Below are 16,778 nucleotides of genomic sequence, written 5' to 3'. Positions count from 1 at the left end.
AAAAAAAAAGATATCATAATTTTTATATTTTAGAGGAATAAGATATCATGTATGTTAACTTACTAAGAATTTAATTATGTTGTAATTTGAAAATGAAAACCCTTAATAACCAATTTTCTACCGACCTGGAAATTCATTTTCAAATGTAGCTTGACTATACACTAGAAATGTTGGAAATGGTGAGCACCAGTAGGTTCAAATGTTAAAATTAGTTCCTTCTTTTACTTTACTGCTTTGTAAGATTTAATGTTATGCTATCTAGCAAAAATATAAGAAAACTAATAAGCTTATGCAGAACATGAAAGCCCAGAAGATCAACTCCTTGAGCTTATAGAGGATATTTAATTTCCTAAATATTTACATGCAGGGAAAAAGAGAACAACTTTCTCTTTTTTGTTCCAATTTTTGGGTCTCAAAGAATTGGACAATAATTTCTTGGTTTGTGGAAAATAAACTCCATAAGCTTTGGATTTTGAGCAGTAGCCTCCAGAGATTCCAGCTTCTGCCTTTCGATGGAGTTTGTGTCTCTGAACCTGTGGAATGTGACACAAACACAAACATCCAAATATTTTATGAATTATAAAAGAAATTAAAAGCTTCTCTTCCCTAAAACCTGCCTGGCTAGAGACCTAAATTACAAAACAAACTTTAATCAACTAAAACACAGCGGCAGCTTTTCTTCAACTGCTGCATTAAATCATAAAATTCAACAAGCTGATTTCAGTTAGTAAAAACAACAGCAATTTGATCTAAAATATTTTTAGAGCACATGCTCCTCTCATATGGATGTCAACTGTGAGGTTTTCTCAACACGGATCATGCCAATGTTAACTACATTGTCAATCTTTTGGTTTTAATATCTGAACTACCAAAAGAAATATGACTTCTTATCCTTATAAATGAGTTCATTGACATCAGATATATAGGGCAGCAATCTGTTTGTTTAAACACAAACACAAGTAGCAATACTGTCTATAAGGTACTGTTAAGATTTAAACTGCCAAGTGCAACAGCTGTGGACTACATTGCATCTAAACAGATGGCTTCCATCTTAAAGTATTGGTGGAACAAAGTTATGCAAGCGCCTTTAGTCGAACGTCAGAAATTAGAAAAGAGAAAGATCATTGCATAAATGCAGCAGCAAGCGAAAACAGGTTACCTCCCATAGAGCATTGCAGCCAATTACAGCAGCCAGCTCCACGCTCATAATCAACTGATATCAATGGATATGGCACCTCTATTGTGCCTCAATGCGGAAACTATGATGATGCTGGCTGAATTTAACAGCTTTTCACATATTCTTCTGCCTTGACAATTCTATTAGGACCGCAAAAATTGACGCCATCAGTACGTGAATATATACGATCACATTATCTTGACAATAAACATCAAAACCAACTATAATATTGCACCTTTCATACTTCACATTAAAAAAATTCAATGGCTTGAAATTCAGTCATGGTTCAAGTTTTGTTATTTTGAAAGTTGTTTTGACCATCTCCAGCAGCAATTGATAATAAACCAGAGGGAGCCTCCTTATGTTGGTCTCTGGAAGACTGAGACAAACTTGATAATCCCTTGCTAAGATTTCCATCTCTAGATTTATGACCCTAATTGATATTTAAATTTTGCACAGATGGATCAAAATTAAAATTTAAGGAAAAAGTCACAGGTTTATATAAAAAGAAAAGCAATTGTTTCAATAAGAATTATACTTACAACAGAGCTAATAGGCGTGAAGGTGTCCTGCCCTTTAGCCACAGTCCAAGGAAGACCTGCAGACTGACATACCAAACAGGCAAAAGAGCTTAAATTATACAAGTACATATATCGGTGTCGACTTTCAAATAATAGAAGCAACATCACCAATTTTTTAAGACTGAAGTGGGCGGAAATAATGCTTTTGGACTAAGAGGAATTTACATTCCAACGCAGTATAATTAATGTCTCGAAAATTTTCCATTAAACAAGGGAGAGATAATAATTTTATAATGAAGTTGCATAACAAATTCAAATAAACTAACCTTTGCCGAACCTTGAATTTCCCTTGCAGGCATATCCAAGGCAAGTACATAGCCTAAGAAAGAACTAGTTTAAGTTTCTGCTTTCGGTAGTAATGATTAATAAATGATTCCTTAGAATTTAAATGTGCTCTTTTAAAAGGTTTAAAATATCCCCCCCCCCCCCCCCCACACACACACACACAAAAAAAACACACACACACGCAGGACAAAGGTAATGCGCAGTAATATAGCAAATTATTATGGATAAATGTGCATTGCCTCGAGTGAAAAGTGCTGGTAGGCTTAAAGTTTCTTACCTATATTAAGAAATTTAATTAATGCACAGAAGTTGAAATAGATTTTCCAATTTGCATAAGGAAAGGGAAAAGAAAACAAGAAGTGCTGAGGAAACAAAAACTTGTAGAGCACCATTTACTCAGAAAGAAAGTGGTAGCATTACTATCCAAAACAAGAAAAAAAAGGTATCTTCAAGCATCCTTTTAGCATCAATAACAACAATTTGAACTACACACTATAAGTGCAAGAGTGTAATAAATTCGTATCAGGACACAGGACATGAATAAGATAACGTGATAAAACTAACAAAAGTTTGCGCTACACAAGAAACCAAGAACTTTAAAATGTGTAACACAACATGGAAGACCTATGAAATGAAAAAATCAGACATCTAAAACAATAAATATGATTGAGTAATACAAGTTTAAGGGCTTGGAGAAAGAAGTAGGTACCTCCAATATAATTCATAGCAGCGATTCAGAAACATCTGGAGCTTTTCGGCCAACGACAACAGCCAGCTCAACCTCATGATCAAGTGAGGAGCGTGGGTGTGGGACCTCTATGGTGCCTCCATTATGCTTATGCAGAACATGAAAGCCCAGAAGATCAACTCCTTGAGCTTACAGAGGATATTCACTTTCCTAAACATTTATCAGGAGAAAAAGGGCAGTATCCAACAAGTTTCTCTTCTTTGCTCCAATTTTCAGTCTCAAAGAATTGGACAATAATTTCTTGGTTTGTAGCAAATAAACTCCATAAGCTTTGGAATTTGTAGCCTCCAGAGATTCCAGGTTCTGCCTTTTGATGGAGTTTGTGTCTCTTAACCTGTGGAATGTAACACAAACACAAACATCCAAATATTTTATGAATTATAAAAGAAATTAAAAGCTTCTCTTCCCTAAAACCTACCCAGCTAGAGACCTAAACTAGAAAACAAACTCTAATCAACTAAAACACAACAGCAGCCTTTGTTAAACTTCAGCATTAAGTCATACAATTCAACAAGCTGATTTTAATTGGTAAACACAGCAGAAATTTGATCTAAAATATTTTTAACTACATTGTCAATCTTCTGGTTTTAAATTTTTAATATCTAAGCTACCAAAAAAATGACTTCTTATCAGTATAGTGAAATTAGAATCCTTCTCCTTAAAATGGTCATTAGCTAAAAGATCAATTGCTCCTCATTGGAAAAATTCTTATAAATGAGTTCATTGACATCAGATATATAGGGCAGCAATCTTTTTGTTTATAGGGTGCCTACACGAACAGAAGTAACAGCACTGTCTATAAGATACTGTTGAGTTTTTAACTGCTAAGTGCAATAGCTGTTGGCTACATTGTATCTAAACAGATGGCTACCAACTTAAAGTATTTGTGGGACACTAAATTATAAACAAAGTTAACAATGTAACTCAGCTGTAGAGCTGCAACTAAAAACAATTTCAGATATAAAAACGTCTAAACTAAAGGTGCAAAAGAAAAGAAAGCTAGTGACTATACCGTATATAGGTATACGAACGATAGAAGCTTATCTACAGCTCTTTTTTGACTTACTTATAGCCCTACGGAAAGTGTTGTAGTTAGCTAAAGTGTAGCTAATGCAGAGCAGCAACTGTAGCTAGGGGCTAAGGTGCTAAAGTAGCTATAATATTTAAGTGGCACAAAAAAAACCAAGAGATAGAATTAACAAAAATTGCCAAATTGGCATTAGAAGAGAGAAAGAAAAAAGCATTTAACACAGTAACTAGGACATACCAATGAAAATTATTCGGAATATTACTAATACTAGTGCATCACTGCATGCCCAAGCTACATAAAATATAGGCTTATTTGCCATAGGCTAGAAAAAGGCAATGAGTTATGCAAGCGCCTTTAGTCGAACGTTAGAAATTAGAAAAGAGAAAGATCATTGCATAAATGCAGCAGCAATTGAAGAATAGGTTACCTCCCATAGAGCATTGCAGCCAATTACAGCAGCCCGCTCGACGCTCATAATCAACTGATATCAATGGATATGGCACCTCTATTGTGCGTCACTGTGGAAACTACAATGATGCTGGATGAATTTAACAGCTTCTCACATATTATTCTGCTTTGACAATTCTATTAGGACTGCAAAGAATGACGCCATCAGTACGTGAATATATATGATCACATTATCTTGACAATGAACATCAAAACCAACTATAAAATTGCACCTTTACATACTTCACTTTAAAAAATTCAATGGCTTGAAATTCTTCATGGTTCAAGTTTTGTTATTATGGAGGTTATTTTGACCATCTCCAGCAGCAACTGATAATAAACCAGAAGGAATCTCCTTATGTTGGTCGCTTGAAGACTGAGATAAACTTGATGATCCCTTGTTAACATTTCCATCCCTAAATTTATGACCCCAATTGAAATTGAATTTTGCACAGATGGATCAATATTCAAATTTAAGGAATAAGTCACAAATTTATAAGAAAAGAAAAACATAACAAGACAGTAATATATTCGGGAGCTACATAGTATAAGTTCTATATCAATTTGTGTTTAGACTGCAAAACTTTTAAATATGTAACTAAATAAACACTTACTGCTGGCGGAAATTCCTACGAGAGCGGCTGAACAACGGAGAGCTGGAACAACATCCTATAAAGTGACTTGTGTCTTCAGATGAATCTGCACATATCTGCCATTTAATGTCAAAGGCTGCTGTGAGTCGAACCTATCTTTTTATTTAGATAGAAGGTTATATTGAAGTATGCTGATGGAATTTATAACATAGTATACCACTTAAATATATTTCATTTCATGAAAAATAGAAACAATAAAGACAAAACTGTACAAACAATATTGCACTGCAAGTTTAATAATATAGTTGATCCAAGTTTAAGATTATAACTGATCACTCAAGACATCGATGCAACAGTGCCAAGACCATCAACAAGAAGATACTAATAATGCATACTTACAGTTTCCTTGAAAGCATGTTGAATACCAGAGAGCTCAACATTCTGGGCTTGATCAATTTGCCTTCCCTTTCTTTCACGTACAAGAACAAGCGCACATTTGCATGTGAATAGCATGAGTACCATACCAAGAGAGAACAAAGCAATAAACTCAAACATAATTGCAGATCCTAGAGCTGTCAAATGAAACAAAGTAGACATCAGGTATGTCAATATACACGTGTTTATGAATGCTATCAGATTTTATAACAGTAACAAGGAACCACTTAAATTATTTCTGCATCTGATAGTTGCATATATTCGTATAATTAGGGGGCAATAGTAGTAAACAAATTTTCTTTTTATGTGGTCTTCAAGGAATTTCTAAGCCAGCAGTTTCTTCTATCTCTTTGATAAAAAATGCAAATCACGTAAATGCCTTATATACTGTAAAGATAGAGCACGAGTGTGACATCAACTTTACTGTTTGCAGCTTAGAGACCAAGTTAGTTACATAAAAGGAGCCATGCTATTGTGGTGATAGATGCAGCCAGAGTCTTATATTGATATATACACAACTCACTACCCTCCTACGCCCCCTTAATTTTACTTATCCCTCTTTCTAATTATAAAATCTGAAAGTATATTTAATTAGGAATACGGTTAGAATTTTAATATATATATAAATTTAATTCTAACAAGATAGCAGAAGAGTACTTAGCAAGTTATCTAGCAGCACAAACCTAGGATCAGAAAAATAAAAACAAACTTACAGTGAGCTGCCACTGAACTCATCAATCTTCCCCTTCTTAACATGACAATAGCCTCAGCAAAAAGAGGCTTTGACATCATTTCAGAACAATCAGGAAAACACCCATACTTCCCCATATCATTAACTGTAATTTTGAGGACATTATCATGTTCACCGCCCTGCAACAAAGAACCGATTGATCAACATAGGAACTCTTCAGATGAATGCCAGGTACATCCCTTCAACCTACCAATTAATGTCAGTAGCAATACTAGGAAAACAGTAAGAGCATGATACTAATCCTCAGAAACACCACTTATATGATATATTCGGTTGCCACCTAATCATATAGAAATGTACTTATGCATTAACTATGTAAACGGAGAACGTCTGTAGTGAGAATGAAATGAAGAAAAGGTTCAAAGGTGAACTGACATGGTATGACAACTGTTGCATGACACTGTTGCATTCTTGTACTGTTCCACGAAATCTAATGCCTTTTGCTTTAACTTTAAAATGTTTTGATATTGTAACAAAGGTCTGAAGTGGCTGCCATTGATAGCTACCCATCAACTTCAGTTCAGTAGTAACAATAAGCTCAGATGGTAAATTAGTAGAAATAGATCCAGAATTGACTTCCACAGAGAACATGACCAACACGTGAGTATCATTTCCTGAGAGTAAAAGCAACCAATGAGCGCGAGACATGTAAGAACAAATAATCAACAATCCATAGAGTATTTAAATAAAAAAGATCACAATTAATTAAGTTCAAAATGTATCATAAATCCAGTGGTTACTTTCAGAATCTCAAAAGTGACTTGGTGCTAAAGCATTCTTAAGTCATCTATGTAAAAGTAGTACTATTAAAGTTTCCATGTGATTTCATATAGTTCCACAAAAAATATAATATATCTGAATTCAAATGATGTTTAAATTTAAATTATCTGTATGCTCTTGAGGACAATAGGTAGATGTAAACAATTTTTTATTCAGATTCACAGGCATCGACTGAGTAACATAGGATACATAAATAATTGGCTATTGGTTATCCTATTGTGGCTGTAACTAAGTTGAGCTGAGCTTTAACTAGCTCTAGCTTGTTTTCTAAGCTAATTAACTCTATATTGTTATTAATAAACAAACCATATTTTTTTACTGCCATACCCAGACCCAAGACCTATTTTCCCTATTACTACTGTTACTTTTTTTACAAATAAGGGCATGTGAATTTACTAGCTTCTTAAGAAGAATACAAATTTGTTTTAGCATTTACAAACTATCATGTCAATTATTTCTTCCCTGGCAGCAAATTGATGTTTATAACTAACTGGATGTCTCTATGTAAATGACTGACTTATACAATACTGTGAAGGCTTAGACCTAATGTCCAGCTTTAAATCCTAACCGTCATTAAAAGAAAATAGCATATATTCAAACCAGGAAAGAGTACATTTGTCTTCATATCCTAATTATAATTATACAAAAGTTGCACATACTTAAACATACCTGGAAAAATAAGATCTGGGTCCCAAACAGAGAAATTGAACTTGTCTCTTTCTGTATCGAAAATCAATACTTCTTCGTCACTTTTCTTTTCCTTGAAAATGATGAATTCAGGAGCATAGATAGAAGGAGGATCATTAATAGGTTCTACGAGTATTGGAACCTCTATATGATTCATTCCATTTCTGTTCACGGTAGAGACTCGCATGACATCATCTCCATAAAAGTTCTCATCTCTGGTTTGGTGCAACCAACACGGAAAGTCATTCCACAATATTAACATAATCAGAATCAAACATGAGATAAAATGAAGGGGAAATCAAAACAACATTCTCACAAAAAACGTGAATGCATTGCCTCAAGTTCTGAAGAGTAAATCATGCAAAATTTACTTATAAGTTGATATTAATGAGAAGTTGGGCTACTTCTGTACTATCAGATAATTAACACAAGATTAATATTGAGATAGTGACCGAAGTTTTTCAAGATTATACTTATGGTTACCTAAGTTATTAATATATTAAAGATTCAAGAGCTAGTATTGAAGATTCAAGTGTACCTAAATACTATACAAGTGAACGAAAACATTCGACAAATATTCAAGTATCATGCAGAAAAATTCAATATATTACCCAAAGTATTGAACAAACTGAAGGGCATAATTTATTACTTCCAGCCGACCCTCTAAAATTAATTCTTTTGCTTTCTCAACCCCTTTGCTTACAGAAAGTTCTGCCCACATTGGCTGCCAGAATTGCATCACCATAGGAGAGAGGAATACTGTCCCAAAGTGAGCACTAAGTCTTACAGATATGTTCTCTGCTAAATCTGAATAGATAATCTTAAGTCCAGAGAAACCACTGCAAGTAACAAAAATGGGACATGAGTCCAAACATGTTGTTGTAATCAATTGAATATACCCTCTTTATATCAAATATAAATTATACATTACCCGAATGTTGGGCTTATCATGTCTTCAGTTGCCTGCAATAGAATAGGGACGGAAACAAACTGAGGAGGGATGCTAAGGACAGATATATTCACATTCGCAGAAGCATTGTTGCCATTTCCATCAGATATTGCATACGAAAAAGAATCGTTCCCATTAAATCCTTTATACGGTGTGTATCTGAATAGATGTCCATATTGCAAAACTGAACCATGACTTGGCTGCCAATATAAATATGTTACCAAGAGCAAGCTTCTGGGGCAAAAGTTTACGACTTTCTCCGAAGAATGTTAAAGTCGTGAATTATAACATTACTTAGTGAAATAGTATTTAATATAGTAAATGTGCCTTGCAGGAGATGCTAAAGTAAAGTGATCTGTTGAAACAGATTGGATGGTACAGGATAACAGACTATATTCTTACCCCTAGAATCAGAAATTACCTGTGTATATTGAACTATACTTGCATTATTCCCACCAAAACGATCATTTTCGAGAGTGCTAAATGCAATTGATTCATCCTCCCAGACAGACACAAGGTCATTTTCAGCTTTAGGAAAGTAGTCAACTGAACAGGTTTGTAATAATATCAAACTTGTGCAAGGAGTAAAGTGAAAATCATTGCAAGTTTAAAAATAGTATTGATATTATTGCAAGTTTATGTGACTAAGCAAAAATTTAAAAATAAACTATGCAGTGAGTACTTTATACATTGGCATAGTGACCTGCAACAAATAATCTCATTCTAAAATTATGGATTATGGATATACAAGCATAATACAGGACCCAATCTAATGTACCAAGTCTAAGGGGGGTGAGTGCTGAGATGGTTTATGTTAAGCAGTAAATCCACGGATATATCAACTATTTAGCAAAGGTATGTACATACTATATCCAAAAGTGACATGCATCAAATTCAGATGTCAAGAACATAGATCAAGAGATCAAAATCCTAACGAAACAATATTGCAGCAATTTTCATGCTTACCACTGTAAACTCTCACCCCAAATGGACAAGGAAGAAAGTGGATTCCATGAAATGTAACGCATATCTCATAATTTCCAATACCCTTTGGCATATAGAGGACAGTGTATGACCCATCATTGTTGTTGACAAATTCTGAAATTGAGGGCTCAGATTTATTTGTCGAACTAACTTCTAGATTGAGCTTTGATTGGTTAGAGACAACAGGATTAGAGAAAGAATCCATAAGCTTCACTACTATTTCATTATTAATCAGCATAGGTACCCTTGGTGCATATTTTACAACTCCTGAAATGGAAGTATTAACCTCCCCTGCAGCAATGAGTATGCATTTAAAATTTTAAAATTCAAGGTATCCAAAAGTTTCGATGACACATAGATACTGAAAACATTAAAAAAAATTGTGTAAATTACACAGTTAAGGATATCTATAAACCAAATCATCTTCAAACTGAAATAATTATGTTCTGTGTGTGCTTAAAATAGGAGATAGAAGCAAATACAAAAATTTGTGTAGTACAAGTAAAATGTTTTGAAGATTTTTGCCATCAATATTCAACATGAAAAATGTTAAATTAAAAAACAGTTTTGCTATGTATTTGTTGTGTACAGTTTATCTATTATATCATTTTAGCACTAATCATCAATATACCTAACTAAATTGGTCGTACAAATTACAGTATATAATATGCTTCAAGAAGTTTGAAATGTAATGTTTGGGGTGTGTCAATCATTTGTTTGATTAAAAATCCAATGTTAAAATCTAAATTCTTTAAGCATGATAAACAATCACAAGCTGAGGTTTCAGACAAGAGCAACTATAGAGGTATTCTAAGAAATTCACAAATTTAGCTGTCTCCTCAAATTAGTGTCGTTGTCAAATAATTCTAAAGCAATAAATTAAAATTACACAAGTATTGATACACGAAAGTACCTGCGTGTACTACCTTCTTGATTGGATAGCCACTATTCAAATGAACATTTCCGCAGAATAGATGTATATGATATCTCCCACTTTTTTCAGGCTTATAAATGATCTCAAATTCACTAGCTTTGACATTCAAGTTGCTGGAAGACTGAATGCAAACAATCCAGTATTAGCATTTGTACAGTGTAAGATAAATGAAAAAAGAGGGATGACTGCAGAAAAAGGAAGTATCTCTTCTTACATTGTTATTCAAATATACTGATGGAGCATAATCAGTCTGTGAGAATGTATCCACACTCATTTTCCGTGGTACTGAACTACCTGTTTCATAGATTATGTGTTTGAACAACATCGAAGGAATACTAATCGAATGAAAAAAGAAAATCTTCATATTTCATACCATTGACAAAGTCTTTAGGATTTATGCTAGACCATACATATTGAGTATCATTTTCTCGCAAAATTTGAATTTGAAGCCATTCTAACTCAATTGGAGAAGGATATTGATAAGAATCTCTTAAAAAAACAGAGAACTTTGAGACTTCACCAGCAACAGAATCATTCAAACCAGATCCATTGATAATACTGTGAGAGCCACTACAGTAACCTATAAAAATTCAAACATGAGTTGGAAGCAAGTAGAAGATACTGAAAAAGATTTATCTTATACATCTAGAATGCGAGAGGAGCCCTCACTGACTATAAGAATTTAGAAATCATCACATTTTTTTCTTGACATATTATAGTGATCACGTTGAAGGGAGAATTAGTAAAGCTAACGGCCACCAGGTATGAAATATGTTTCCAGTGCAGCATGGAGAACTAAAGTAGATATACAGCATAAATTTCGATTAGCACATATTAGCATATCGACCTAGTAAGTTTATTTCTAAATCTATGCTAATATATTAATAACAATGTCTATTTTATACTCGGTTGTGAGTCTGTGTGTTGGCAGGTATAATTGTCGCGATTTTTTTGTTACTGACATATTCTAAATGCGTGCACTTTGCAAGGCTTCTTTTAAACCCATAGATAGAGAGAAAAACTAAAATTCATTATTGAACAGGCAATGGTGCATCTGCTTGATATTTCAGCAGTTGTTTCAATTGCAATATACATGTATTATCCTCAAATAGTGATCCATCAAGATTGAAACTGCAATAGCCAATATTTCTTGCAAATAAGTAAAAATGAGGATAAGGCCTCATCACGAGCATGTGATGGCAGGTTTTCAAAGTAGCAACAGATGCATAAGCTGAAAACGCACCTACATATACAGTAAAATCATATGGCACTTGGGATATGAGATTAATCTGCTCTCTGTCAGTTATCAGGAGTGTGAAGTTCCCTGGTTCTGCTAAGCTGAAAGAACACAATTGAATACCTGGCACCACCTCTGAAAAGCGCAAATCAGCCACAGGCATAGATAAATTGGTTTCCTTTTCAATAACTTCAATGTCAAATGAATAAAATCCAGGGACAAGGTTTCCATATTTATCTCTCTGATGTATATGAGTTTCCATAGTTGAAAAAAGCTGGAAGAAACTTGTTGCAGCTTTCCATTGAGGCACGCAACTGGGAACATCCAACATTCCTGCAAAGTAATTATTTTAAAATTAATTGATTTGGTAGAATGTTACACAAATATTTGGAGAATAATACATACTAGGGTTGATATATTTTAAAATTAAGTGCAACAGAAATCCATTTTGATAATAGTCATTTACTAAGATAATAGACATATCATGGTAACATCAAGTTTCCAGTTAATAAAAGACATTATGTAAGTTTATATAAGTTGTAAAAAAGTAAAGACAAACAGAATATGAAATCATCATATTGACCATCCAGATGACATCTGCAAGTAGCTTCTTGATATTAAATATCAAAAAGTAACTAATTGCCTAAACTATAATAAACTATACTTCGTTAAGTTTCATGTTTAAAATTTGAAATGCAAGAGGCTATATTTCTAGTCTGCTGCTACTCCCATAGTACAGGTTTTCTTCCGTTTTTTAAATAATGAAATCAAATTTACACATTCAGAGGTTCGTGTACATAATACTCACCTGGAATCACCTTGAACATCAATGGAGATCCTATCAGGGTTTGATTTGCTTCTTTGACATCAAGTAAGAGGCTTCCAGCAGTTACAGGAATAAACTCAATCTGGACGTACCCATATTCATTCCAACCTTTATTGGTAACATTGAGAAGACTCGCGAGAGATCCGTTCATAAATGATACAGACAAGCTATAACTGGAAACATTGGTTCCTTCACTACTTGCAGTGACATTATTTCCAAATGCATCTTTAGGAAGTATCAAAATTGTAGCCAACGTCCCAGCCACAAATTCATTTGTCTGGCCCTTCCATGAGACAACTCCAGCAGATGGATACAATCTCCCTATAATTAAAACTTTCCATGACTATTAAGACTAATTTAATAGAGATGAGAACTTTTCCAAAATTGATGCAAGGGAATATTACAGTATAATTGCTATTAACAAGTCTCCTCCTACTTAAGCAGTCCGCAGTTTGAAAACAAAAAATATTCCTTCAATGCTTTACATTTTGGCTTCTGGCCCTTTATACCATTACCACTTATTTATAAGTTGTGACCCAATTACAAACATGAAACATCGCTCCTTGTGAATTTTAAAAGTGTGAATCACAGAAAAATATTTTTTCCAAACTTTTCTGCTGGATAACAAAAAGTCACCAAGCTACAGATAAGCACTCTTGAATGATGATATCCTCTAACATCACTTGACAGTCCCTTCTAAAGGTCTACCTAGTCTCTGGATTAATAACCTAGAATCTTATATCCAGGCATAACATCAAAGAAATACATTTTATATCATTGAATATTTGGAAAAAGAATATACACAATAATGCACTCTCTAATATGTTATGTGTTCTGGTTGATTTGCCTTTTTAGGCAGTTCAGACTTCAGCAGCTAATTTTATTGTCCTAAACAAAGGGGCTCCAAAGAGCAGTAATACTGTCACTATTCCAAAAAATTTATTTGATATATCAAGTCAAATGAGCCCTGAAATAAGCGCAAGAAGCCGATCAAACCTGACTAATTCTATAGCAGTGTCAATATTACAGTGCATTTTTCAACCCCGAGGAAATTTTACTCTCTTTATTGCAAATTTTAAAAATATATGCAAGAAAACAATAATGCACTCTCTAATATGTCAGATGTTATGGACGAATGCTTTGTTTAGGACAATGAAATCAGCTGCTGAAGTCTGAACTGCCTAAAAAGGCAAATCAACTGAAGTGATCTAAAATGCGAACAAGACAAACCCCCCTGTCAGCAATAGGAAGCAGACTCAAAACGTAACATTAACACGCTTAGAAGTTAGAAGTACTTCCACTAGGGCAATACAAATATATGGTTGTGTGAATGAGACAAACCCTAATAACTTAAAGACAAGATGAGGAGATCTTTAACTCCCTATACCATTAATTCAGATGCAATGCTTTTATACAAAACAGGGTCTGGCATAGTCTTGTTACATTTCTTTTGAATTACTGATCAATATCTACATACACATACTATACAAGGAGCCTCTTAAGAAATAATATCTCCACAATGCTCCACAAGAGGACTGTATATAGGGAATACCCAAGGGGCCGAAAGGAAGACGAAAATATAACTTGATATGTTTAAAGAGATTGTATTGTCTTCCGGTACTGGCAAATCTGCTTGCTCCAAATTGTTTACCAAATACACTTTACTAGTTGTTAACCTTCACATCAATCCTATTCACAGGTGATCTCTCTTTGTATAAATCCTATTGGAACATTTTACTAGACAAGCCCATAAAACATCTTTTGGTTTACCAGGTGATGGACTCTTGATTTCTATCCCCAGCACTTGATCAATACATAGATATTAGTTTAATATCGCCTCAATGGACTCTCCAAACACAAAAGACTATACTAGCAGACAAGCCTCATTTATAATGAAAGTATTATAGTCTGATTGAATTTTTTCTGCTATGTAAGAGTCGGTAACAACTTAAAGCATTACTTGACAAATTTCATTAGATCAAGCGTGCAGCACCGAGAATATTAAAAAATTGGCAAGACTAACTTAAACTAAAATTAAGACTGCAAAGACTAACCAGGATTGACATGAAAATGCAGTGAGGAGTCGAAGACATGGAAATTGTCATCCACAATAAGCACATGAAGCAATCCAACCATAATGGGAACAAAGGTAATGGTCCAAGTACTAACATCACCTCCAAAATTACAAGCCACACCCGAAACAAAAGAGCTATTCCCCATCTTATTATTAACCGTGACATTAGGACTAAAAGTATGATTTGTTTTACGAGCACTGTAGTTTCCGAGTAGAATAACCTGAATAGTAGCCACATCTCCCGCCACAAAAGTGTCATTATCATTCAACCAACCAAAAGCAAAAGCCAGAGTCGGGATATTATCATCTGCAAATTACAAAAATCAAAATTATCAACTATTAACACGAATAGTATAAGCATAGGTGCACAAAAACAAAATTATAGTACCTGATTTTGCGAGATGTGCAAAACAAAGAGGCAAGAGCGCGATTGGTAAGAGGGTTTTCAACATGGACATTTTTACGGGATAATAAGTGCTAGTAGTAGTAGTTTATGAAACTCGCCAGGATCGACGCTACGACAATGGCGGGACGCGGGAGGGTTTGAATTGTGGACACCCACGTCCGATCGAGTATTGCCTCTCTCCGACAACGTGGCTGAGTGTCGATAATAATACCTTCAAAACTGTAAATAAAATTAATGGAGTAATTATATACATAGTAGCTTCGTGATGCTAGTATCCTAATTCACTGAATATCACTTTTATTCAACTCAATTTTTCTTATATACTTTGCTTTCAATATAACTTTTGTATTGTGAATAACTTTTATTATATAAATTTTCTAATATAATTAAAATTTATAGTAAATAAATATAAACTTATAAAATATCACTAATATATATATATGTATACGATAATAAATTTTCTAACAATATATATAAGACATTATGATTTTTTATTTTATGAGTATCAGTTGAAAGTAAAAAATTTGAAAGAACATATTGATGTTTGTATATTTATATTTCACCTAAACTAAACACAACAATAATAAATTAAAAAAATAAACTAGACTTATTATATTCTTTACATATTAGTATATGCATAAATTTATATTTTTAATGACATTTAAATTACATTTTAAGTAACATAAGTCATTGTAATAAGAATCCATCTTTTTCTAATAATATTACATGACCAATATTCTTAAAATGTTTTTAAATTATTATTTCAATTTATATAACAGAATATTAAAATTGAGCCAAGAATTAATACGTACTTTTTAGAAAAAAAGTTATTGTTCCCATATTATATTTCTTTTCTAAATAAATAATCACAAAAATGAGGAAGATGTATTTTAATTTCCATTACATTGGGTCTGGGTATGAGAATGAGCCTGCCTAGTGAATCCGGCATTTGGACTAGGCCCATCCCGAGGTAAGCTATCCAATTCACTAACCTTTAAACTTTTAGTCACAACTCTAACAAACAGGATGTTTTGATTTGGTGTTTTACAAAACTAATATGGGACACAATATATGAGCAATCAATTTAATTATTGCATGTCCAAACAATACATTGTTACTTATCTTATCTAACTAGCTAGACCTTGATTATGCTTCATTAAGTTGTAGAAGTAAGTTGAGAAAGTTTATGAGAAGTCATCTTTTCAAGGGAAGGCAGCAGATCAGATGGTTAAGCCATGTGTTGAATGAGTTGTCTAGGCTTGTCAATTCTAACAAGTTATTCACATGATCATCATGTATAAAACCCTAAATACATACATTTATTCCTTTCACCCTCCATATGCCTTGTGCTTCTCCATTTATGAAAGATCTAACTGAACTTTCAACTTAAACAAACCTCGAAATCAACTTGAATAATCTCTTCGTCACTTGTGAGCTAGCTATGATCATAGCACTATTAAAATGGTGAAACTTAGGATAATGTCAAGTCACAAGGCTTGTGAATCAGCTCAAAACTGAAATACCTCATTCTTCACATGCTAATCTTTAAATCTTGTTTTACTAATTAACAAGCCTTTCGATGTTGGCAAGCATGTCTTGCTTTGTTTTCAGTAAATTGTAGTGATCCATGATCCAACACATTAAGTGATGGATCATCTGTTTCAATAGCATCATCAAGTGATAAGGATTCTTCATTTATCATTAGGAACATCACATGGCATGTTGGGACCAAATTAACCAACCAATTAAGTAGACAACTAGTCTTTTTTCTTCTCTTTCTTAATTATAATATTATCAAGATAATACATCTAGCTATCAAAGTGTTGAGTAGTAGAAGGAACCACTTTCTTCAAT

General features: G+C 33.6%; 1 protein-coding gene across 5 annotated transcripts; it reads right to left on the bottom strand.

Annotated features, from left to right (window-relative positions):
* Window positions 1-268: 268 nt before the first annotated feature.
* On the bottom strand, window positions 269-15,174 carry LOC108196566 (protein GAMETE EXPRESSED 2). 5 transcript variants are annotated; one of them, XM_064081402.1, is made up of 24 exons: window positions 14,907-15,173; window positions 14,499-14,825; window positions 12,427-12,765; window positions 11,625-11,951; window positions 10,755-10,961; window positions 10,596-10,675; window positions 10,361-10,502; window positions 9,430-9,738; window positions 8,885-9,009; window positions 8,446-8,663; window positions 8,126-8,353; window positions 7,497-7,729; window positions 6,423-6,661; window positions 6,010-6,166; window positions 5,261-5,433; window positions 4,883-4,977; window positions 4,502-4,684; window positions 4,249-4,415; window positions 2,753-3,125; window positions 2,025-2,077; window positions 1,720-1,782; window positions 1,413-1,610; window positions 1,160-1,317; window positions 269-533 (listed from the first exon to the last, which is right to left on the bottom strand). In XM_064081402.1, the coding sequence occupies exons 1-17, from the start codon at window positions 14,974-14,976 to the stop codon at window positions 4,552-4,554; spliced, it is 3,402 nt and encodes a 1,133-aa protein (XP_063937472.1). In that variant the 5' UTR covers window positions 14,977-15,173; the 3' UTR covers window positions 269-533; window positions 1,160-1,317; window positions 1,413-1,610; window positions 1,720-1,782; window positions 2,025-2,077; window positions 2,753-3,125; window positions 4,249-4,415; window positions 4,502-4,551. The 5 variants fall into 5 exon arrangements, with proteins under 5 accessions (XP_063937472.1, XP_017219391.2, XP_063937473.1 ...); XM_017363902.2 differs by lacking the exon at window positions 2,025-2,077; XM_064081403.1 differs by lacking the exon at window positions 2,025-2,077 and having other exon boundaries at window positions 4,512-4,684.
* Window positions 15,175-16,778: the final 1,604 nt, after the last annotated feature.

The sequence above is a fragment of the Daucus carota genome, chromosome 7 (assembly GCF_001625215.2).
Source record: "Daucus carota subsp. sativus chromosome 7, DH1 v3.0, whole genome shotgun sequence".
NCBI classification, from domain to species: domain Eukaryota; kingdom Viridiplantae; phylum Streptophyta; class Magnoliopsida; order Apiales; family Apiaceae; genus Daucus; species Daucus carota.
The sequence above is the reverse complement of the archived record's forward strand: the minus strand, read 5'-3'. Positions and strand labels throughout refer to the sequence as shown.